The following is a 23,551-nucleotide window of genomic DNA, read 5'->3' on the forward strand; positions in this document are numbered from 1 at the left end:
CTAGCGCGACATGAATACGTTATGAACTTTAATGGAATCGATACTAGCCCGTTTGATCCTCGTATGTGCATGCTCGATTAGCTTACATAATACGGTAACCACGCAAATACCGTCGGCCTTGGTTTAAATCTTGATGCTGTGCCGTAATAGGATATGCGGCAAACATTTACGGAACTTGCCCCAGATTGCACAATGGGGACGTAAGGATGTATGTACGTACTGTACGTACAATTGTCACGGTTGTTGCGCTGAACCGAGTCCGCGCGGCTCCCTACCGATCGCACGTGCAAAGCAGACATTATAGCGACTGCGAGGAGCCAAAATCTATGGCTACGGATGTACCGTTATAACGCTTTGCATTTAATAGCGATGCATCGCCGCGCTGTGTTGCGCCCATTCGTCTCGCTTGACCCTTTCGGTTGGCGGATTCCTTCCGGCTAAAAACCTCCTCGTAAAATATCAACGCGCACACGCTTGTCTATATACAATTCTCGCGTAATTGAGTCCATGCTCGATAAATTCAGAATTCAAATTCGATCGAGATTTCGTTACATTTTACAGTACCGCATATTGAGATTGAGTTAGAATTTTAGATTAATGTTGAAACAAGAAGATATTACGTGAACAACTTTATTTTGAAGAAAATTCAAGATTGAAATGTTGTTTTTTCGCATCATTACCGAACGAGCGTAGATTGAGTCCTGCCTATTTAAAATTAACGTAACTCGTCTTCGTGTAACTCAGTATTTGCAAACTTTGAACAATATATTTTGATTATTCGAAAACTTTAACGGTGCAGAAAGAATTAAAGTTATCAATTCTGTATATACAATTAAGTTATTTATCATTTCCCTCTTCTTTGAAATAGACCCTTGGAAATTTTAATTTTAGTATAGTTAAAAATATCTTCTTATTTATTAAAAACTCTAAACTTGATTTATAATCACCTTGCATTATTTTAAAATAATAGAATTCTAATTATGGGTGATTAGACTTTTTGAGTTGGAACATACAGAATATTTAGAAATTTATAGAGCTCATTAATCTACACCGGATATAATTAGGTCCTGAATAAACTCTAAATTTCAGAGATCAAGAGACACGGTAGTGTCTCGCGCCAAGTACGCGCGGAGCGAGACCGACCGTGACTCTTTACGCGACGTTTATAATTACCTTACATTATATTTTAAAATAATAGAATTGTTATTGCGGGTAGCTGTCTTAGATTTTTTGAGTTGGAACATACAGAATATTCAGAAATTCATAGAGCTCATTAATCTCTCTCTCAACACCAGATATAATTAGATCCTGAATAAACCATGATACCGAGCAGCAAAAGTTGATTTAAATTAAAAATGTTAACGATAGCCGGAGAATTCGCGAAATTTGATCAAGTTGTTTCATAAATATCCGAGTTTCTCCAATTTCTCCAATCATATAGCTGCAGTTCCAACTTTTATTTTCGTATCCGCAACAGTCTTTCGCAGACAGAGTTATAACAGATCGCGTTCATGCATTGTGCACGTGGCCAATAAATTCGCGTTTGCTGAGCCTACGTAGAGGAATCCATTAACTTTGCCTACCAATTGACGACGCATGCGGTGCATATTGTTCGAGCTGCGTGTGTTATACGCGCCGCGGGCGAGCGTGCAATCGCTCTCTTGTGTGTAGGCGAGCACAACGTTGCAAACGCATAACGCACGCACGTATACATATACATCACGCACACGTTATTGTTTACGTATGTGCGTATGACTCAGCCAAAAATACCGTACGTCTGGTTGGCGCGGAGGAACGATGGGATTGACCTGATTTTAATTTCGCGTATATGCGATCGCGATAACTGGCGCTTAGCTGAATTTTTCAGCGTTTCTGCCGACGCGTGTTTACCGCAAATTGTTTTCGTTCTATCCGCGCTCGTTTCGTCGTGCCCACCGGTCGCGGTCGTGGCGGTGCAGATGCAAATGTCGGTGCGAGCGAAGGTCAAGAAAAGTGCACTTCAACTGCGCTGCTAACTTTAACGGGAATGCAGGAACATCCGCGATATAACTATATTGTATATAAATAATTTATTATATAAATATCTTATCATCGATTACATAAACGTGAAACTTGAAAACGAGTTTAGAAAAAAAAGAAGTAAAGGAAGTAAAAAGAAGGAGTAGACACCGTTTATATATCAGCGTTTCTTTTTTTCCAAACAGTCAAGTTTCAAGATATTGTTAATCTTCTTGATTACAAATATTTATCTTACTCGCCAAAAATGATTAGGTATCTTAATTATTCTTATTAACAATAATAAATTTTACCGGTACAAATAGCGCGATTACGTATAGTCGTGCACGGTGATCCAATTTTCGGTAAAGTCTGAAACGATAAGATTTCAGCAAAATTAAGTCTCTCTCAAAATTTAAATGTTTCAAGTAGAAAAAGATTTCTTTCGTTGCAAAGTTAACGGCGACGCCGCGTAGCATATGTCGAATAATGGCGAAGAAAGCTTCGCCCACTAATGAAATATATTATACGCCTTCCTTTACCATCGTGTTCGACTGCCCCCTCGACCGTGGTCTGCGGAGCAAAAGGGCATATAATGCATAAACACAGACGTCGGTGAAAGTTGCATACGATGTTTGACTTCTGCAATTAAACCGGGCCAGCTTTCCATGCGACGCGATTCGTTTCATTTCGAACGACGCGACGGTTTCATTAGTACCGGTAATCCGCCTCTCTAATTTCGCCTCTCGTCGTCGCCTTCGCGTACTTTCTAATAAAATTGCGGTCAATCATTTCCAGTTTTCTGCGCGGCGGCGCGCAAAATATCTCTCTTTTGCAACTCTGTTGCAACAACGTTGAGCGCTGTAATCCAATTATAGAAATTTTTGAGAAGTATTATTAATAGATTAAATTATAACTTTCATTACCGTCATGTATATTTTGCGAAATGAGTTATTTTCAATCGACCACAAATACGTCGAATCATCTTAAACAAACACCCTCGATACTGGAGTCCGAATAAATATCTATGGAAGAGCTGAATTCGAACGAAAACGCAAAACGTACACGTGGCTAACAGTTTTTGTCGTGCGAGAGAATTTATCGCGCGAATCAGGACCGAAGCGGAGCAAAGCAGCGCAGCGACCGAGCAGCGCCAACTTTCATTGATCACACATGTCCCTACAGAATTAAATGCACTTGGGAACGATCAGAAGCGAGGCTGTACAGCGAACGAACAATTCAAAATAATTCAGGACGAACAGTCCTTCGGCGAAAGTGGAAAAGTAAATTTCGCCGATGTGAACACACGATATATACGCGACAAAGCAGTATGTTTGTCGAATGCCCACATCGTTTGCATTATTCTAAATTCATTTCTCTTTAAAGAAAAGAGAGGGAAAGAGAGAATATTCTACACTATTTTAGAAGCAAGCTTTCACTTGGAAATATATCCGACTTCTTCAAGTTTGCAAAATTGGTTGCAAACTCGGCGAACATACACATATACACATATACCGATATTAATTCACATTCACGCATTATCACAGACTGACGTCAATATTTTAAGTTTTTTTTTTTTTTAGTGTTTTATCACTGCTTTGTCAATTTTCCATCATCACTGAAGCTCATCGATTGTATTGTCAATACATATCACAACATTTTACAGCATATGGTCTTTTCTATCATGGTCTATTTCCGCGATTTTTCGATCGAAAGACGAAAAAGATGGAACGCTAATGTCTTTCAAATGTATTAATAAAATACGAGAGAAATGAAAATGTTTCAAACAAAATATAAAATAAAAGTGAGAGTCAAGAATTGGTATCTCGATATACAAAACAGACGCGATTTGTAATGCACGTGAATTATATAACGTGCTTTCTCTACGAATGCGCTCGTTCTTTCACTTCTGTAACGTGCACCAGGAGCAAGTATGTCAGCAACAAGGATAAAGAAAGCTGCACTTTTCATATATATTCGTATCTTTATATCTGATATCTCGAATTAGAGCAACGACTATGCCTTCTCTCCCCCCCCCCCCCCAAAAAAAAGGTAATATTCGAAATCGCACTTAGAAACGTCCGATTTCTTCCAGCTGCAGTTCTATCGAGCAAACCAAGATTAGTCGTAAACTTGGCAAACACGTATCGGCATTCATTCACATTTGCATATCCTAAATGTTAGATTTCGGTTCACATGCGTTTCCGGGAAAATAAAAAAAAACTATAGGAGAATGCACTTCTCACTAGTTCGAGTTGCGGAGAACGGAGGAGTTTTCACGACGGTCGGCGGGCCCCCGATGTCGCACCCGCACTATTTTCCGGTAATAGAGCAAGCGCGACGACGGCTTGTCTATGTCGGCCGCTAGTTGCCCGCGTAGTACTCGGTGGTGGGGGGTACCGCGCGCCTTCTTAAAGCCTTGCGCTTTTTTCAAAAACGGCGCGCTACCCCCGCCACGCTTGCTCTAGCCCCCCACCTAGTCCCCGCAAACGCATATGCGTTGCATGCCGCGGAACTCGCCCCCCTCCGCGCCAACCCCCCTTCCGCCGCCCCTCTAAATCACACTTTCCCGCCCCACCCCCTCTCCGTAGAGCCGTTGCTCTTTCGTACCATCGCTGCACCTCTCGCCTGCATACATACATGCACACGCACACAAATATATGTGCTGCACTTCGCTTCTCTGCACGTCTCTCGCAGAGTCTTCGGCTACGCCGTAGAGTGCCCGCATCTCTATACGCACATTTACACGCACAATTCTCTTGCCTCTTCCTCCGCCTCCTCGCTTTTCTTGATCGCGAACGTATTTTTTTTCGCAACGAGAATTTTTGCGGACTCGATTCAAGGAGCTTTATAGTTGTGAAGAATTTGAAGCAACTTTTCCTTTTTCCTCTCTCCTTTTTTTTTAAATCGGGGAACCTATTTAAAAATATGTTCAAGTAAAATTACATACACATGAGTGATCAATCGCACTGAAATATTCTTCGAGATCGCCGGCATTATTTAATAATGCACGAATGTGCATTTCAGCCTTTTCATCGTACATCCTTTTATTTTATCTGTTTTATTCCACGACACGAACACACAGCGCCTGTTTCATATGACGAGCAAAGGAAGAGCAGCTACCAAAAAGAAAAGGCCTTTTGTTCCAATGCATTCTGAATACGGGCCTTGGATTTCAATAATCGCTATGTACTACATATGCAACGCGAACGGACGTAGCGATAGCGACAGAGCGAGCGCCGAGAAAGTGTGTCATTGTTTACGCATAGTCGGTTTACTCTGCGACTCGTGCCGATACTTAGCTTCCACTCGTCGGCTGGCTTAGTTTCCGTCGCGATATTTTGAGATACGCGTTAAGCAGAGACGCGATAAAGTGTTAGATTAGACTGAAAAATGATTCATCCTAACTGAACATCGCGACGAACGTCGTATTGTCTTTTCCCTCCTCATTGAACATCGTTCTAGCTTGGAGAATCCAAATTGTTGTATTCTATGAGTTCGAAACCTTTTATTTTCAGAGAAATACCTTTGTACGGTTCAATGTTCTGCGAAGCGTACACTTAACGATATAAAAGACACGGTCTTCCTTTTACATATTTACTATGCATGAAGTGAATCATGTGCAATTTTCTTTTATAACGAGTTCAATGTTTGAAGTTTGATATTTCTTGACATTTGATACTTCTTGGCATTTTTGCTACATTAACTATTAACAAGCAACAAGGGAAAAATGAGAGTCAAACGCGATTAGTCGCGCGTGAATTAACCTTATGTAACATTTAATTAACAATTCAAAGTTATAAATCGTACGTTTCGGCTTTATTTTCAACCGTCTTCAGCTGAAGCACTCTTTTTCCCTATTTCTTGTTAATTTCAAAATCGAGTCTTTGGACTCTTTGGTTACTCATCCATTTATTCATACACTATTAACATTAGTAGTATGTATTATTAATATTAAATAATATTGTTAATAATAATATGATTATTAAACTATATATACCTATATATATCGTTAATATAACACAATTTAATAGTTAATATATAACTATTAATAATATAACGTTAATATTTTCTCCACAAGAAATTAAGTGGAAAATATATTGCCCAGTTTAACGTGACGGTGGCGGGCTTGATTCGAGTGCCACGCCTTGACATCGAAAGTGATTTCGAATGCAAAGAGGCGTTCGCACTCGAGAGCGATCAAACTCATTCTTAGACGCGATTAAGTGCCGCCGCACATGGCCATTTATTTTTATCCAAAGCAGACACCACGAAATTTCTTAGCCGCGGCACCGAGTCCGGCGCATTGCGATAACCCGAACGACTTGAAAAAAAAAAGAGAAGAAAAGTAATGTACGTGCTACATACTTTCCCCGTGAGTCACACTATTTATCCATACCGGACTTCAATGGCCGATCGCATCTTGCAATCGCGAGGACGAAACTCCGTTTTGAGCGCGGGCTATATGCATATTAAATCGTCGTTTCTGCCGAGCGTGCATATTGTATATACATAAATACATGCACGCGGGCATAGCGTGAGAGAAAGCGATCCGCGCTTCGAAAAATCGCTCGCTCGCTTCGCGAAGACTTCGCGAAGACCTTAGCTCGCTCCGGAACCGGTGAAAACTAGCCCCCTCTCCCCCCTTCCTTCTGCTCCCCTGCCACCGCCGGTCGTCCTCCCGGTCGCTCGCCGTGCGATTGCAGCGTCCGGTGCTAAAATAAAAATCGGAATAGGAGCGAGGGGGGAAATGCTGCGCCGATCGAGCGCGAGGAGGTAAGTTAGGTCACGGCGCGTTAATGCGCCGGCTAACCTTACTTTCGCATTGCTAGATTCAATTCATGCCAAGGCTGACCGGGTGCGTTGCCCTCGATTGCCCCTATGCCGCCGCCGCCGCCGCCGCCGCCGACGTCGTCGTTGCCGCTGATCTCCCCCTCGCTCTTCGGCAACCGGCCGGCCGGCCGGTCGGCCGCGCGGCGTTTGCCGCCGCTAGACGCTCTCGCTCTATGCACCCGAAGCGTGGCCGATACGACACTGCACACGCGTCATTCCCCCGCAAAAAATAGAACGAACCGCGTGGCTAGCGGCTATTTAAGGGATGTTTGGAAAGTTAAAAAGAACGCGAGTGACAGTGGTTTTCTAAGACTCCGCTCCTTGCCGCGGACAGCTTTATCGAGGCCGCCGGCGGCGCTCTATTTGCTTACGAATCGTAAAACCGACGTCGGAGAATATTTTCCCTGTACTCTTCTCAGATACGCGGAATGTTATTTTTATATGCGGTTTTAGGGGGAATTGACAGGGGATTAACGTGCGAAATTGGGAATTCCATGTTGATGTTGCAATCGTCGAGCTTTTTTTCCTAATCCTCTCGAGATCTCTGTTCTGCATTCGTTTTATTATTACAAGAAACAAATCGGGGATCTTAATCTTTTTACATTCTTCTCACTTATTGTCTTATTGTTGATTACATCTGAATAGAGATAGAGATAAAAGAGGATTCAGAAATATATTGGGCAGAGGTACCGAATCGCCTCTCCAATTCGCGGATAGTAATTTCCATGCTCCCTGCGAGCACTCAGGCGAATGCGTTCGCTGCATTCTTCCGTGGACAGACAATGACCTGTTCGTGATTTATATAATTCGAATATAAATAGCATGCGGAAATGCACATTGTCCCAAAATCTCATTTATCTCATAGAACATTTTTCTGAATACACGACAATAAACTTCGAAGCGTCGTGTAATTAAAAAATTGGGTATAATATCCGAGATTAGAATTAAAAGTATACGAAAAATTAACTAACAATAAGGTAAACTAAAGTTGAGGAAACGAGCGGTTTATGAAATAAATATCGCAATTCTAGATACGGATACAAGTCGCTCATCGCCCATCAATGACGAGTGCAGAGCCGCTTCGCGGTCGAGCATTATACGGAATTCAATCGATTTCTCGGTCGTATTGCACGACAATTCTTCGATATATCGTCGCGTATCGTGTATCATTTTCTGAATAGAGCTTGCCACAGCCATTCATTGCGTTACGTATTGATCCCGCGGCTACTCTTCAATGCATTCAATATGTAACGTGCGTCAAGTTTGAAATAAATCTCCGATCAATTAATAGCCGCGCGTGGATTTCTCCCGGCGTCAGATTTCTCTCATACTTATTTCCGTCTCTTATGTTCATTTCCCATAAATGTTTATTATCAGGAGGGTAACATGTATCTCACATTAAAAATAGAATTTAATAAAGTTAAAGCATTACGCACATATATTGTCCTGATTAATCGATAATCGGATTGGATAAAATATTCTTTAAACAATGTATAAATAATTAAATTCCTAGTACATTCCTAGCATTTATTTTAATCAGTTTGACCATTTTTAAATAATTATTGAAATTCAAAATCAAACCCTCAATATTCGAATTAATGCGAATAAGATATTACATTTAAATGTATCGCATTACATTCTCACTAAAATATAAGTTGCAAAATTAAAATACGATCAGTTATATAAAATTAAATAGCATTTATATTCACTGTAAAATTTGTAGTGTCAAATTATACTCAATTTGAGTCATTTTTAACTATTCCTACAGATCGCTACTGTTCCAACTCAGTATATCGTTAATTTAACTAAAACAATGTTAATTTCACTAAATCAATGGAGTTAAAATAATACTGTTTCGTGTTAAAATAAATTTCGACACACATGATAGCTAAAAATAACAAAATGTTATTTAACTCCAGGGTTTAACTCATTGGTTTAAATTCATCCTTTGATATTTAACAGTGTTCTCTCGAAGAATAATGTACATATGTTAAGTTTAAGTTTAAAGCCTAATGCGACGTATCAACGCGTGGAAAACAAAACGATGGAAGATCTTTTTATCAGCAAAGAGCTTCATCCGAGCAAACAATTCTTTACCGACATACTTCTGATAGCTAGACAAATACGTGCCACCTGTCCGCTTTTCCTTATTAATCTTTTTTAAGTGATCAATCTCATATATCTGACTCGAAACGTTCTTCACTATCATCATCGTCGCCGTCGTCGTCATCATCTCGCTGGTCGACTCACGATTACAATGTTACGCGGGTACATATCTCGCGCGCGAGATCCACCCGGCTCGCGCGATTCCCCGGGCCTCTTTATCCGCGCCGATCGCGCCCGTACGGCGCGCGGCGGTTCGGCGGTTCGGCCGTACATTTGTCCATCGGTGCGCCTCGCTTTAACCACCCGTTTATTCGGCCGCACGTCCATGCACCCGTCTTTCTGACCATGCGCGCGGCGCGGGCCCGCTCGGTCCGTCGGACCGGACCCGCTCTCGCCGCGTTGTATCGTGTCCGCGGGGTGGCTGACCTAACCGAAGGGGTCGTTGCACCCGTGCGCCTGGGTCCGCTTTCACCCCACCACCGTCTTCCTCTCTTTCTCTATACTTCTTCTGATCAGCTTCGCGTGCGCGCGAGCGCAGCCAGACCTATCCTCCCGTCAACGTCTTGCTTCCACCATCGCACTGTGTGTGACGGCCGCTCTTCCTCCTTTCTCCCTCTCTTCTCTTCTTTCGTCCTCGTTTTCTTATTATTATTCTCTTTCTTCCATTTCCCCTCGCTTCTCCCTCCCTCCCTCCCTCCCTCCTACCGCCCGCATCCTGGTCTTCTTCGCTCTTATCCTACGTATTGTCCATTTCGCTCAAACCCCGGCTGTGTAGCCGGGTCCAAAAGAAATTATAGTTATTTGCCACCGACCCTTTTGGATAGTCGATTATTTCGCGGCAGTCACCCATCCCATCACCCTTCCCCTCTCTCGCTCTCCCCCCTTCCTATTCTCCATCTTCCCCTGCATATCCACTCTTTCCTCCATCTTTGATTGTGATTAAATTATTTCAACTAATGTTGAAAAGAGAAGCATTAACTATTAAAATAATTAAGTGCTACAAATAGATATTGATTATTTATTATATTATTTCACAATGGTCCAACAGGATAATTGTTTACTAGAAATATTTAATTCTTTGTAGAAAACTCAGAAATATGATGTGCAATTGGCAAAAAAATATTTATTGCCCTTCCCCACTTATTCTCTTCTCCTTTCATCTTCTTCTTTCTTTTACTACTTCTCCTTCCCCTGCCTCTTATCACTGATTACGGAATTTCTTCATCGCAAATCAATTAACTCTATTATTTATGGTACTGCGTTTCCATTTAGGGATAGATATCCAGAGAAAAAAAGAAGGAGAATTTTATTTTTTAAACTAGAACGTTTTTTTATAATATTGCTAAAAAATACTATCAAAGATTTTAGTATTAATAATAGAAGGTTTAATAAATCTCATGAAAATAATCTCATAAAATATAAATAAAATAAATATCATATAAAAAGTTTAAATTTCATTATAATATTACATTTTTCAATATCTCGTAAGCAATATTAAAAATTAAATTAGTTTTTATAATCGATAATACAAATGACAAAATAAGAAACATTGAAAAATGGAGTTTTAGGAGGTAAGATACGGTTCAAACCTAATAAATGTGCACCTATATGTACATAACGCCATAATATTGAAAGTCATCGTTATTAATACGAACGCAACAATCAGATTTTTCTGAGAGCTACATGCTAAGAATAATCGAAACGCTACATCACAAGGCAAATTTAGGTTTTTAGCACGGAACAACGAAGCGCAGTTATCGAATGACGTCGGTGTAAAGTGATAAGGCTCGTTGTTTGCTATATTCGCGAGGCGTACCAGACTATGATAGAGATTAGCTTATCTCGACTACGAACCACAAGGAGGTCTCTGTTCATTTGCCAGCACTATGTCAATATTATTTCGCTGACCGCCGTCACAGCCCGAACTCCGAAACTACTTTTATTCGCTCTTCTCTCCCTCTCTCCCTCTCTCCCTCCCTTTCTCTCTCTCTCTCTCTCTCTCTCTCTCTCTCTCTCTCTCTCTCTCTCTCCTCTCTCTCTCTCTCTCCTCTCTCTCTCTCTCTCTCTCTCTCTCTCTCTCTCTCTCTCTCTCTCTCTCTCTCTCTCTCTCTCTCTCTCTCTCTCTCTCTCACTCACTCACTCACTCACTCACTCACTCACTCACTCACTCACTCACTCACATATATTTCTGATAAAAAGAGATCAGAAATGTTAAGATTAGTTTTTCAAAGATAACAGTGTTAATATATAAGAAAAAAAGGGGGAATAATAATTCACTTTGGGGAAACGTTTTCTAACTTTCTAGAGCGACACATCTTTAGATAATTAGTTTTAGTCGAAAGATCGATTATTAAAGCACAGTTAAAAATTTGAACTAATATACTGAAATCTTACGACAATGTTATTTTTGGGAGATAAAATTCTATCTTATAGCAAGCAGAATTCATAAATTTTTGCCTCTCACTACGAGACGCAATCAAATATTTAGTTCGATTCTCGCCAATGTCAAAATTCCAAGTCCGCGCATATTTGCTTGCCATGAAAATAGAAAGATGAAACTCAAAGCCGTGGTATGTACCGTTCGCTGAAGTTGCCACTACTTTTTATCCCCTTCTCTCTCTCTCTCTCTCTCTCTCTCTCTCTCTCTCTCTCTCCTCTCTTCTCTCTCTCCTCTCTCTCTCTCTCTCTCTCTCTCTCTCTCGCTTTTATTATAAAGGTCAAATAAATTCGAGTAGCCATTTCGTATCTTCTATGGCTGTCTTTTCTGAAACTGCCGTCGCCATAAATGTTGCATGAGCATCCAAAGTGATTGACATTAATATTTAACCGGCACAAGGGAAATGAAACGCGAACTGTTTCAAAATATGATAAACGCTACCGACTTTAATAATTTCGTTTCGTTCAACGTTTTCTCCTATTCGCAATATTTCTTATTATTCTTTTCTAATAAATAAAGAACGCGTTATGAAAAAGCCAAGGTACAAAGAATCGAAATTTAAATACGCACACGTAAGCTATTTTAAATAACATTTATTTATCTCAGAGGAGGAAAGAAAAACTTTTTTCACATTTATTTTGCATTTGCATCATAAATATTCTCACAACTCTACGGTCTTAGCTTTTGTCATGTAGTGCTGTCAATGTAAAAGATCAATGTGGCATTTGCAACTTTTTGTGTTAAATCTGGAATTGTAAGAATAAAGTAAAATATGCAATTCTTCTTTAAATTTAAAGATAAAATAGTTTACTTTTAATGTAAATAATAATTATTTAATGTAAATAATAATGCAGACAGCACACGGAAATAATGTGAGATGTGCAGATTACGTCGGAGAAGCTTAAAAATCCTTCAAGGTCATTTTTTTATTTTTCGGTGCATCAAGCATTCAACAATCAATTATCATCGACACATTAGAGCCTGACCTCGGCGACGAAATATCACGGATCACCATTGGCTAGCCTTTCACATTTAACTTCTACTAATCACAAATGCAAATGTAATTTTATATGAATTTTTCAGTCTTCTAAAGGAAGAGAGCTCGATAATATAATATCAAATATTGCATTAACAATTAACTAGTTATGACTATTTTCTGTTCTATAAAAGGAAAATGACGGCAAATTTGCAAAGATATACTGTAAAATTATGTGATACTCTTCGACACATCTTATTATTTATTTGTGTCTATCATATTGTTTAAATAAGTTTAATTTTATATTGATATGCTTCTCCTCTTTTATTTCTCTTTCTCTCTAATTTAATACTACACTTTAATGAACTTACATCATGTTTTTATTTGATTAGACGACGGCAATTTATTCTACGATTTTAATCAGCTCAGGCACCGTGGTGATATGTAATCAGATTTCAGACTGCTTTAGATGACGAAATAATTCAAGGCCACTTTTATCCAGTTCGTGGCTATCTATTCGTATAGCCGAGGTGTGGTATAGAAAGACTAGACATTTTGACCGTCTGGGACCTCTAACGGTATCGTCAAAAGATGCGTCACGAATTGAATATCCACGCTACTTTTGGGTACCTCAACTAACGCACGTTCCATTGGCTATACTCTTCCGCTCAATCCACCTATCCTCTTCTCCTCTCGCCGTCGTTTCTTTTATTAAACAAGAAAATTCTGAAACTAGATGATAATTGCAACTTACAGAATTAGAAGTATTATATTGCTTGCACATATTTTTTGTCATATTGTTATAAACCTGACATATTTCTCGCAAACGATATGGTTTTAATATATCACGTATATATTTACAAGAACTCTTGCTTATCACTAATGTGCGGTACTTAGATTAATTTTAAACAATCAACCTTTTTTTAAATTAATTACGCTAATTGATCTCATCTAAACAAATTTAGCTCTTGTCAAAAATCAGTAAGTATTTTCGTAAACTAATCACGAATTAAGTTAGCATTATTTTGAAACCAATGATAGTTGTTTAATAAAGTTTAATGCTTAAATTTTTCAGTATGATATATATCCGATGTATTATACACTGATTATTTATTCATCAATGTATTCAAGAAATACAATTAAGCAACTCTAGCGCAGTCATTGCGAAATTATAATGGTCTACGCTGTAATGTATTCGACTGTCATTGTATATAGAACGTTCGCCTATAAATGTCCTCCATCCGTCGTGACCGTCTGCAACCTCTAACGGTGTTAGCAAAAAAACCAGACGCAAAGTGGCGAATGTCCTTGAGTGCTTAGTGCTTGGATGTCCGCTAGAAGCGACGGTATTGACTACGACTCAATACGAACTCGTATTATAGTCTATGTATGTATGCAACGATCCCGCACAAGTACGCGCGGATTTACATCTACAGCATGGTCGTGATATGTGCCAATTTTCTGTAATTTGTTGGCTATATTTCGGAACGATTGGTCTCCATTACAAAGGCGCGCACGCGGATCGGAAATTCAATTAATTCTACGGTTATTTAATTGAACAAATTAACGTTGATTAACTTATTTATCGAATGTTGTCTAATATCGGTCCTGTTCGATATTAATGAATTGTTACGGTTGTGTTCTCAAAATTGCGTTAATATTTTTATAACGCTTCTTATTTTTGTAGATATTATCCGCCTCAATTATTTGTTAATTGGCGACGTAATTTTTCTCTAAAGACTAAAAAAGGCAAAAACTATTGATTGAATTAGTATGTCTTCACGATTCTATTTAGTATTCGGCTGACCGATTCATGGCAAAGGTGAAAAGGCCACGTATATGACCAACGTAACAGCCGGCCAAAACTCATCTATGTTCTCTTTTCTGCGACACGTGATGCCGCTGGGCTTCAAATATATGTAAATAAAAACGATAGATGTATCAATCTTTAGAAATCGAATGAGTTTTTCGAAAACTTGTTAAAACTGTTCAATTACCATATGTTACAGCAGTAGTTTAAGAAGAAGATTGGGGTCAATCGAGAGCGTGGGAAAATAGGTTTCCTAGTTTTCTTGATAAAATTTCTCGAGTTTAAAATTGCTCGTACTTAGAAATAGCGATTCTGCATCGAACTTTTTGCAAAGAGAAAAATCCGTTGTTTAACGGTCGGTAAGCGCTTTGAATAAAATTTTCACACGGCCTACGTGTCGAGGGCACAATCTGGGACAGGTGACTGCGTAATCTGTGAACGTGTATTAAAGTGTAGCGTTTTCATCGAACCGATTTTAGAGGACAAGTACACGCGCGCGCGCGCGCGCGTTCGCTCGCCGACGATAATAACTCGCGCGTGTATTCTACGCTCCGTGTTTCGGCGCGTATTTTCGACTGCCACTCAGCCGAAGTACCGAGGCCTGGGCCACGCAATGATACCTGCTCGCTTTGGCTAACGTGACGACCGGTGTGTGTAGCGATCTAACAGAAAAGGAACGGAGAGACGCAGCGCAAGAGCAATGCCCCTTGGGTCAGGTTCAGTACCCTTTGGCACAAGGCACTCGGAGAACGACGTAACCGGCATGCATCTGCGCGCGTATAGGTGAACGCCGTGTGTACACGCGAACACCTACTTGCATGCGAGATGGCCTTTTCGCGACGCGATAGATAAAAAACTGAGCGAGAGACGTTGCCTTCTTCTTTTCCTCCTCCCTTCTCCCCCCCTCTGCCCTCTTCTCACGCCCGTTTCGTAAATTGGGACAGCCTCGCGCGCGTATCGACTGTAACTAAATCTCCCGTATCCTGCGCGAAGCATTCTTCGGGCATCGCCAAAAAATCACCGCCGTCCTGCGAGCGTTTACGCCGCCGAGATTTTCGAATTGTTTTACGACGTCGCAGATTTTTCTATTTTAAGTATAAATGTAACGTCGTGATTTATTTTCATAGAAAGAAAGAAAAAGAAAAATTAACGTAGAGTAATCTCTTTAAATTTCTGATTTAATTTTTCTTAAACTGATGCTTTATGTATTTTAATAATCAACAACGGGAAAAAAATGTTCTCCCTTGCCCTTTTCTCACGTTTTTACGCTCTCGTCGAGATTTCACTCCGCGCGCGGCAGTGACGAATGAAACGGATTTCTGGATTCCTGTTCTGGATTTCCTCGCGCGTGCCTCATCGCGCGAATGTATTTCTATGCATTTTCAGTTGGTGAATGGCCTAGACGTACCCCGATACATGTGCGAGACCGAGGTGATGGAGGACGTAAACGTTGCCCCGGCGGCGGCGGCCGTGATGGAGTACACCACCACTTCCGGCAATCATACTAGCAAGAACGCGAACGGGAACATCATCACCCTCACGCTCAAGAACAATCATCTTATCGTGGAAACGGAGGAACGTGCGGTACGTACGGCTTACGGGAAATTTTCGGCGTATCGTCGTTGCGACGAAAACGCGTCGCTTGCACATAAATCCCTTTCCTTTCTCCCTACATTTATCGCTTAAATGAGACGACGCGACGTGAATCGCCGTAGCGAGACTCGTCGGCGGAGTCGGGCGGTAACCGGGTCAGAGACTGGGCTCGTTTTCGGGCCGGGGAGTAGATTCGTAATTATCGAACTTGGCCGACCCTGGTAAGGTCGGAGGTTGTGCCGGGCAATTTCGCCCCCACCTATCCGTCCTACTTACGAGCCTCGTCTCATTCGCGGCGAGGCTCGTTCGCGTCGAAGATTCTCGAAATCGTCCGTCGAGCCGCTCGCCGCCTCTGCCGACACCTACGTTTCCTCTTCCTCTCTGACCGCGGCACATCCTCCTTCCCCTCCTTCTCCCTCTTTCTCTTCCTCCTTCTATCATCGTCTGTCTGACTGTCTCGCACGCTTCCTCATTTTCCACCCCGATCTCTCTAAATGCTCTACTCGCGCTCTGATTCAATCCGTTCTTCTCGCACCTATATAAAGTGCCCCAAACTTTCGAACAAGGAAAAGGCGTGGAGCCGATTCGGGTCCGTAACTCGGGCCTGCATTAAAAAGGGGGAAAAAAAATAATGGACTGAGTAGATACGCACGAATTCCCGTGGGAGAATTGGAAGGTTTGCCCAGAATAATGAATTTACTCGAGTATCATCCTGATTTTAGGAAAGAAATTTGCGTTACACTTTACTTTTAATTTTTTTCCAACTATTATTTTGTCACTACTGGATAAATTATTCGACATTAAGTAACTAGTGCTTACTGCACGTATTACTTTTGTGTATATAAATATTTAATTTCGAGGTTGTAGCAGAATTTTGTTTTAACTTGATTGTTGCTCAAAAAAAATATTTAAAACGTGCTTGTTAAAACAAATATAATACACTAGATCTATCCTTTGTTTCAAAAAAGAGAACTGTGGACTATACTTTACGTATAATTCGAATACTTTATATTAATTTTTAACAGAGGAGAAAACAGTATAATTATAATTCGTAATTTATGAATATATTTTATTATATTCAGGTAACGATGGAAGATAACAAACCCACGTCAATATACAAGGACAGCGGGTGTTCATTTGTGGTGGAGGTGCAGCCAGATTATGACAAGGAAGAGACGAAGGGTAACAAAGGGTCGTCCGATGATGTGACTACTGGTGTCACCGATCAACAGGCTCTGGTGCACAGGGAGGAAATACCGGACGACAGATCTTCAGGTGATTATTCTCGTGATGGCGTAACACCTCGTTTTTGTGATCTATCTTCTATTTTGTCGTTTCTTATGCAGCTTTCGAAAATACGCGACTGTTCGGGAGCACCAACACCGGTCTGTCACAGTCAGATCTATCGATATCCAGCCAAGGTTCGGCTAATCCAAGCTATCGCTACGGCAATCAAGTCGAATACGATTCCGGCCACCTTGGTTACCCCATGTACGGTGGTAGTTACGAGTCCGATGTGCCGTCGAGGAAACTGGAGGGACGATCGAAATGGGTGGAGTTCGACAAATCGCCGGATATAGACAAGATACTGTTAGACGACTCCAGAAATTTTACTAGTGAAGAAGAGGAGGAGGAGGAGAACAAAAGTGTAAGTAAAGAGAGTAGTTAATTTATCTGAATCCTTTCTCGTGTGTAATTATCGTTTTGTTTCATTTTTGATAGAAAATAAAGGAAGAGTAGAGCCCCGCAACACTGTATCGACTCTAGCTTAAGCTAATAAAATTTATTCCTTCAACCATGGATTATTCATTAATGTTTTTTTTTATGTTAAAATAAGTTTAATTAAGATTTAAAAAGTGTTTTGTTACCAATTTATATTTTACAATTTACAATTTACATTTTGTTACCAATTTACATTTTACATTTTACAATTTGCATTTTATATTTTACATTTTAAATTTTACAATTTACAATTTACATTTTTGGAGATTTAATTCGCTAAATCATTTAAATTATTAATGCTGAAAAATTTCTTTGATATTGATATTAATCTATACTTGAAATCTCACACTATACATATGTAGATCGATCAGAAAAGATTCCTTATAACACGGAAGATGTTCGTTTCCTTTCAGCCGCAGTTCTTCGGAAAATCAAAAGATATGTCGTCTCTACAAGATGTTGTGAACGCGGTGGTACGAGAGGATTCGTTGGATATCGACAGTTTCCCAGATGCCGTGCGATCAAATCCGAATCTTCAAGTGAACGGCACGACGCCGAATAAGCTCGAGATTGTGGAGCAGAAGGCTCTAAGCAACGACTTCGCCAGCAAGGCGGAGAACAACAAGCCCGTGATAACCGGCGTGCTGCTGAAGGACGACGTTCAGGAGGACGCGTTCCAGGAGCAGCAGCGTAAACTGGGTAACGGCACGCTTACGCCGGAACACAAGGGGGAGAGGACGGCGGCACGCAAGCCGGAAGGCAGTGTCTTCGTGCCGAGTCACAAACGAGCGGGCAGCATCCCGCCGCGACTGATCGAGGAGACGCTCGAGATGGATCGCAAGAAATCGCTCGACATCTACAATAAGTACAGTCAAATCAAAACGAGTACCAGGGGCATGCTGCCGAGCTTGAGTCCGAAATTCGAGCTGCTGCAGAACGAGGTGAGTCCGATCGAGGAGAAAGAGAGTTAATGTGCGCGCCAATCAAGGAAGGATCTCCCATCCCCCGCCGTCCCGCTCCCCTCGTCGTCGCCATCGGTTTCTCGACTGTGTGTCGTCGGGACGCAACATCCTCGGGATAAATTGCAACGAAAGATACTAGTCAGGGATTATTGAAAAAAAAATGCAGCGAACACACGGTTAATGGTGTACTAATGGTGTAGGAATTATGTTACTCTCTAATGTATGTAGTGAATATTATATAACGGAGTCGGCATCGTAATGGTCGGTTACTACTATCTATTTCAGCAGATGGCAACGATCTCGTAGATTTGAGTCGAATAGACGAGTACCTTCGCGAGTACCTATACGCAAATTCTATGCGACGAGGAGGATTTAACGTAAGAAGTTAGCGTGTAATATGTATAAGCAATTTAATCAAAGAAGAAGGGATACGGTCGCCGTGAGAACACTCCACACATGATTGCGATTAAAATGTTTTTCTTTCGTGCATATAACGAAAAGTCTAACACATGGATCGGCAGTTACGTTTTTTTAATTTCTAATTCAGAAAATCGCTTATTTCATATGTAACTTAAAATATGAAAGAAATATGTCTTTTATATGGACCGTGCTATTTAGTTCAAGCTGATTGGAGAACTTTTCACGGCTGAAACAAACGAGCGATAATGATTAATGTTAAGCGTAACGTATGTCGATCAGGAGCTAATCAAAAAAGCATTGCAAGTAAGAACCCTTTTTCATCGTAATTTCACGTAGACGTAACAGTTCATCACTCGACTTGTGATAGTGACGTAGTCATATATTTCGTGAAATTAACATTAATGATATTAGAAAATATACATATGCGATACTCAATCTTTCTCTAAGTTCTATTTCTTCATCAAGAGTGCATAGTCACATTTTAAATTTCTTTCACGAAATATAAACATTTTTCACTTTTTGATGGTAAAATTAATTACTCATAAATCAAAATTTTAATTACTTTTTAAATATTTTTTAGGTATTTAAAATTCGTACTTTTAAAGAGAAAAGTTTTAATAATAGATAAGTCGGTTCCTTAAAATTCGTGTAGTTTCAATGCCGTAAAAGCGTTAATAAATTAAATAAAATTCGTTTCCTATATAGATACGCGCGCGCGCGTGGTTAAAATTCGTACATGCCTGGAGTCTCGGTTCGTAGCTGCTACCGAGTTCATTAACATTTTCGATCCAGGATAAGCCACTCGAGAATCGCTACTATAACGATATTATGCATTGTAGTAATCGTAAGTTCCTTAGAGCGTGAGACATTACATTTCTAAACATCCGTATTTAGTAAACAAGTCGGTGTATACATATACACATCGAATGTATATACATATAACGAGGCTCATGCGTAATATAAAAAGCACATACACGTTAGGTATGGAACACGTGTACATTTAAGCGCGCACACGATGTTAAAGATTTTTTATTAGCTTCATAGGCGTTTCAGGATGTCGAAATCGACGCTTAGAAACCTAACACGTGAATTATAGTGCCAAAATAGTTTAAGAACGAATCGAATCGACCTACGAGTCGACGAGCGTCGTTTATCTGTGTATAACTACGTTGAGAGGGTAACATTACGTTATTGACATTTCAGATTTTATATGATTACGTTGAATGTTATAAAACGTTATCGAATGTTGACGATGCTTTGCGATGCTTTGCCGTGAGTTTTCACGATGTAAAATTGAATTGTTCTTAACCTGTATATACCCGGAGAATATCCCCCCCCTCCCCTCGTATCAGATATCCTCTTGACTTTCGCAAATACTGTTCCTACTACCGCCGTTATATTTACAAACTTTGCTCCATAAGAAAATCAAAACGATCTACTTCGATGTACGGATCACCCGGGTTTCGCGCTAAGCGCGAGCAACGTAGAATTTCTCAACAGATGGGTATAAATGGGTCGAGACGCTGGAAATTTTTCCTATCCATAATTAAATGTTTAATCATCCTTTTGACAGAACTCTGTCGATTGAGATCATGTTCGAAGCGCTTAGCTGACATTACAGAAACGCGGCGCGGCGTACGTTTCGATAACCCCTCCAGCCTATAATTACGCGAGGAACGTATCTCGGTATTTAAATAAAACGTGACTCTTAGCGCGCGATTATCTTCAGTTTCCTGCGAGTTGGAAATATTGTTCTTCATCTCTATCATTCGATACTGATTATTGCTGTTTCTCATCCACGTATAGGCGTGGTCGGAAATGCGATCTAGAGCCAAGTCTTCGAACGTGATCATTATTGCATGCTGGGGAGGAAGCTTTTATTTTCCCTAAATATATTTAAAAGTCTCTATTGCGATCTAAGATAATTGCCGATAGAGCATGTTTTAGAGGATTATCGTAGATCTAGAACTCGAAACGTATTACAACTGCGAAAGTAGAAGTCGTCCGAATGCATAATGCAAAATCGAGGAGGAACGAGGAGCAGGAAATGTTACGGTAGTGATCGATTTATAATTGCGCGTTATATTTTATCTCTCCACAAGATTATTATCTTATCTTATTACCGTTAAACGTGCGTCGCCGTGCTCTTTAAAAATATGGAATATGAGCTTTCACACGATCGGAATGGTACGATCGTACGATTGTTTGTTTATACAAATTTTAAAGAAAACACATGTTATCTTAGTGCAATATGTAATTTTGACTTCCATAAATCAAAAATCATATATTTTATATGCCATTTTTGTTCTATGTTTATATATTACTTATGTAATATAAACATGAGGAGTTGTTTTCTTCATTAATCGCTAAATATGTGATCGCGTTGCGTACTTGTTAAATATTATCTTGTTAAATAGAGTTTAACCTTTTGTTAGAGTTTATGCAGGATGATTTATGCAATCACGATGAGTTGCAATTCTTGTTAACTGCAGACGAATCAATTGTAAAGAAAACATATTATAGTTATAATATTTGAAATAATATATAATTGCAAATTATATATTTATATTTTTAATAGCAACTATGTGCTGTCTCTATACTAGTTAATTAATTTTATTATTTGATAGAAATATTAAGGTGAGATAATTAAAATATGAATACTTTACGAGGTATTTTATATTTTATATCGAAATATTAAAATAAAGTATAAATATTTCGTAAACTATTAATTCTTAATAATTTTATCTCAACACTTTTTTATACGCAAAATGTTTATCAGATTCGATTTATGTAAAAAACATTCCATTAAAAAAAATATAATTGCATTTTTCTGATGCATCCTTACGCTTATAAAAGATATACAAAGATAGACCTTATTATACTATTCAATTTTTTCCTTTGTCAGTTTTTCCTATCTATAACGAAATAAGAACTACAACTCGTTCCAGTTGTATGACTCATCCTGAAAATCGCAGATATTTTTAGATAGGTTAATATAGAGATTTAATAGAAGCTTCATTAGTGCTTAACGATGATATTGTTATATTAATTTTATGAAATATGCGAAAAATATTTTGCGAAATATACGCACAATTTTTTCTGCAGGGAAGGATAATATGATGTCTGGTTTGTTCATGTGAAAGTACAGGACGACACTCGATTGTAGAAATCTACAAGCTATTCGAGGTTGCGATGAAGGTGCTAAAATAATGACATCTGCGGTCTTTCTTATGTAATTAATAAATGCAATTTGGACCCGCTAAGACATGCGTCCGTCCTTCTATGTCGTGTATTCGCGAATTATTACAGAAATTAATTCTTTCATGCGCAAATTAATCGGACATTATAGTGCACTCATGTGTTAACAGTTTTCTTCAGAAATTCAGTTTTCAACTGAAAGGTTTTGAACTGAAAATTCCACACGATTCTTTTACGAGGCTCAAAATTTTTGGGGAATTATTTCCATTATCGTAATACTTTCTATTTAATTATAATTATTAAAAGAGTCGATATTGCGCATGAGAGGGTTAATCAATGCGAAGATTTTAACGTAATGCATAAGAGAGAAATTGATAAGGATATTGATGAGGGAGCGTTAAATACGCTTCAACGTCCGAGACTGTTTTAATATTTTATAAGGTGCAAGCTACGTCAGAAACTGCAATTTCCTACTAAACATCTCTTTCTTTAAACACAAGTCGAAAGTAATACTAGTTATTGCGCTCATTACATGTAATGCGAAGACAACACATGCGGAGGATTTTTCTTACTGACATTTATTTCTAACAATCGCTAAGCTATCTCACTGTACATGTCAACTTATTTTGCAAAAATAAACTATTGGGCACAAAGAAAGCGTTTGGTTGTTATCACAATTGCGGAGTTCTTCGGCTTGTATCGCATTTAATTAATCGGTTATTAATTAAAGTTAGTGCGTAAATCTAATAAATTTTATTTAATTCCCTTAATTTTACAAGTATATATAATCAGACATATTATGTTTTAATGTACGAGAAGTTTGATCTAATGACATGCCAAGCCATCAAATTTTGCACGAAAACGAACAAACTTTTCCTATTAATAAAATTCAACATTCTTCTCTGCATCTTTTAAAATTAATCCTTAATGTATTGACATTTAAAAAATCGCGATACTTCTATTGGGACCATAATCGAACACGTAGATAAATCAAGAGAGAGCTCTTCTCTCTCTCTCATACTTGGCATGTTATTACGCCAAATTTTTCATTTCAAAGTTTCCACAAAATGTGAAACTGCACACATGCGCTTTATTGTATTTGTATTAAACAATGTATACTCTGTTTATATCAAATTGTTTTATAAAATTATTAAAAGACATGCGTGAACACTCCTATCTATTTCACGAACCAATGTGAGAAATAAAAATTTTGTTCCTTCTACACCGAGGATTTATTCATTTTTCATTAAAATATCAGCTCCCATAGCGTAACGGAACAAAGTCGAGCAACGAAACAATTTTTTAAATACCGTAGTGAAGTCACTCAGCGGAGAACTACTTTATCATCTCAATCCGATCAGGGGGTCGAATCGCCGCGGATCTTTCCCCCCATTCGTTTTATAATTACGTACGTCCGTGGAATAAATTTACTCGTCAGACACGAGTCAGACACGTCTCAGTCCGATGCCTGCGTAATATAACCATTTAATTAAGCATTC

At 39.3% G+C, this 23,551-nt stretch overlaps 1 protein-coding gene across 2 annotated transcripts in view; it reads left to right on the top strand.

The window, feature by feature from the left end:
* Nucleotides 1-23,274, top strand: part of LOC139776811 (uncharacterized) — a 29,090-nt gene extending 5,816 nt beyond the window's left edge. For both annotated transcript variants that reach the window (XM_071713766.1, XM_071713767.1), the window contains exons 5-8: nt 15,544-15,741; nt 16,833-17,025; nt 17,097-17,398; nt 17,886-23,274. In XM_071713766.1, coding sequence (XP_071569867.1) covers nt 15,544-15,741; nt 16,833-17,025; nt 17,097-17,398; nt 17,886-18,443 — 1,251 coding nt within the window. In that variant the 3' untranslated portion in view covers nt 18,444-23,274. The remainder of the gene's footprint in view (nt 1-15,543; nt 15,742-16,832; nt 17,026-17,096; nt 17,399-17,885) is intronic.
* The last annotated feature ends 277 nt before the right edge of the window (nt 23,275-23,551 follow it).

Source organism: Temnothorax nylanderi, unplaced genomic scaffold, assembly GCF_030848795.1.
Source record: "Temnothorax nylanderi isolate EJ_2023f unplaced genomic scaffold, tnyl_v1.0 TNYL_tig0129_pilon, whole genome shotgun sequence".
NCBI classification, from domain to species: Eukaryota; Metazoa; Arthropoda; class Insecta; order Hymenoptera; family Formicidae; genus Temnothorax; species Temnothorax nylanderi.